The sequence below is a fragment of the Malurus melanocephalus genome, unplaced genomic scaffold (assembly GCF_030028575.1).
Source record: "Malurus melanocephalus ecotype Western Australia unplaced genomic scaffold, MMel_1.1 scaffold_2600, whole genome shotgun sequence".
Taxonomy (NCBI): Eukaryota; Metazoa; Chordata; class Aves; order Passeriformes; family Maluridae; genus Malurus; species Malurus melanocephalus.
The window spans coordinates 3806-5154 of NW_026625832.1; the positions used below are offsets into that span (position 1 = coordinate 3806).

General features: G+C 64.6%; 1 protein-coding gene across 1 annotated transcript in view; it reads right to left on the reverse strand.

The window, feature by feature from the left end:
- Window positions 1–891: 891 nt before the first annotated feature.
- LOC130587872 (heterogeneous nuclear ribonucleoprotein L-like) overlaps window positions 892–1349 on the reverse strand; it is a gene marked incomplete at its 3' end in the record, with an annotated part of 4409 nt that continues 3951 nt past the window's right edge. Inside the window, exons 3-4 of the mRNA XM_057388843.1 lie at window positions 1291–1349; window positions 892–1016 (exon numbers count right to left, since the gene is read on the reverse strand). Of these exons, the coding sequence (XP_057244826.1) occupies window positions 892–1016; window positions 1291–1349 (184 nt within the window). The remainder of the gene's footprint in view (window positions 1017–1290) is intronic.

A 1349-nucleotide genomic window follows, 5' to 3' on the forward strand; every position in this document is an offset into this window, starting at 1 on the left:
ACACACGTGTGCCCAGGGACACCCGGGGGTGACACACGTGTGCACAGGGACACCCGGGGGTGACACACGTGTGCACAGGGACACCCGGGGGTGACACACGTGTGCCCAGGGACACCCAGGTGTGCCACATGTGCCCAGGGACACCCAGGGGTGACACACGTGTGCCCAGGGACACCCGGGGGTGACACACGTGTGCCCAGGGACACCCAGGGGTGACACACGTGTGCCCAGGGACACCCAGGGGTGACACACGTGTGCCCAGGGACACCCGGGGGTGACACACGTGTGCACAGATGCCCCCAGGTGTGTTCCTGTATGTTCCCGTGCACCTCCAGGTGCTCCCAGGTGTCCCAGGTGTGTCCCCACACATCTCCAGGTGTGTCCCAGGTGTCCCAGGTGTCCCCAGCTGTCCCCAGGTGCCCCCAGATGTGTCCCCATACATCCCCAGGTGTGTTTCTGTGTCCCCAGGTGGCCCAGGTGTGTCCCCACACATCTCCAGGTGTCCCACGTGTGTCCCCAGGTGCCCCCAGGTGTGTTCCCATGTCCCCAGGTGCGTTCCCAGCTGTCCCCAGGTGTGTCCCCAGGTGTCCCCAGGTGTGTTTCCATGTCCCCTGGTGTGTCCCAGGTGTGTCCCGTGTCCCCAGCTGTGTCCCCAGCTGTCCCCAGATGTGTTTCCATGTCCCCAGCTGTGTCTCCGTGTCCCCAGCTGTCCCCAGGTGTCCCCAGGTATGTTTCCATGTCCCCTGGTGTGTCCCAGGTGTGTCCCGTGTCCCCAGCTGTCCCCAGGTGTGTCCCAGCTGTCCCCAGGTGTGTTTCCATGTCCCCAGGTGTGTCCCCAGCTGTCCCCAGGTGTGTCCCCATTGTCCCCAGCTGTGTCTCCGTGTCCCCAGCTGTCCCCAGGTGTCCCCAGCACGCTCACCTTGGCGTACTCGATCTTGAGGGTGCAGCAGCCCGAGTAGATGTCGGCGCCGTTGAGCGAGGCCTTGGCGCGCTGGGCGCTCTGCACCGAGTCGAACGTGCCCGGGGTCAAGGAACGCCACAGAATTTTGGGAATTTGGGAATTCCAGGGGGTGGGGGATGGGCACGGCCACACCTCGAGCCAGGTGGGGTCACCTGAGCACCCACAATGGTCAGGGGAGGCTCAGATCCCTCACAGGAGGCTCTGGAGCGCAATTCCCAGGGGAACTCACAGCACCGGGATTTTGGGAACCCCCCCAGCCCCCTCCTCCCTGGATTCCGGGAACTCCAACCCCCCATCCCGGATTTTGGGGCCCCCGAATTCCCGGATATTCCACCATGGCCTGCACGCCGTTCTTGCGGAAGATGACGATTCTCTGCACGGGCCCGCA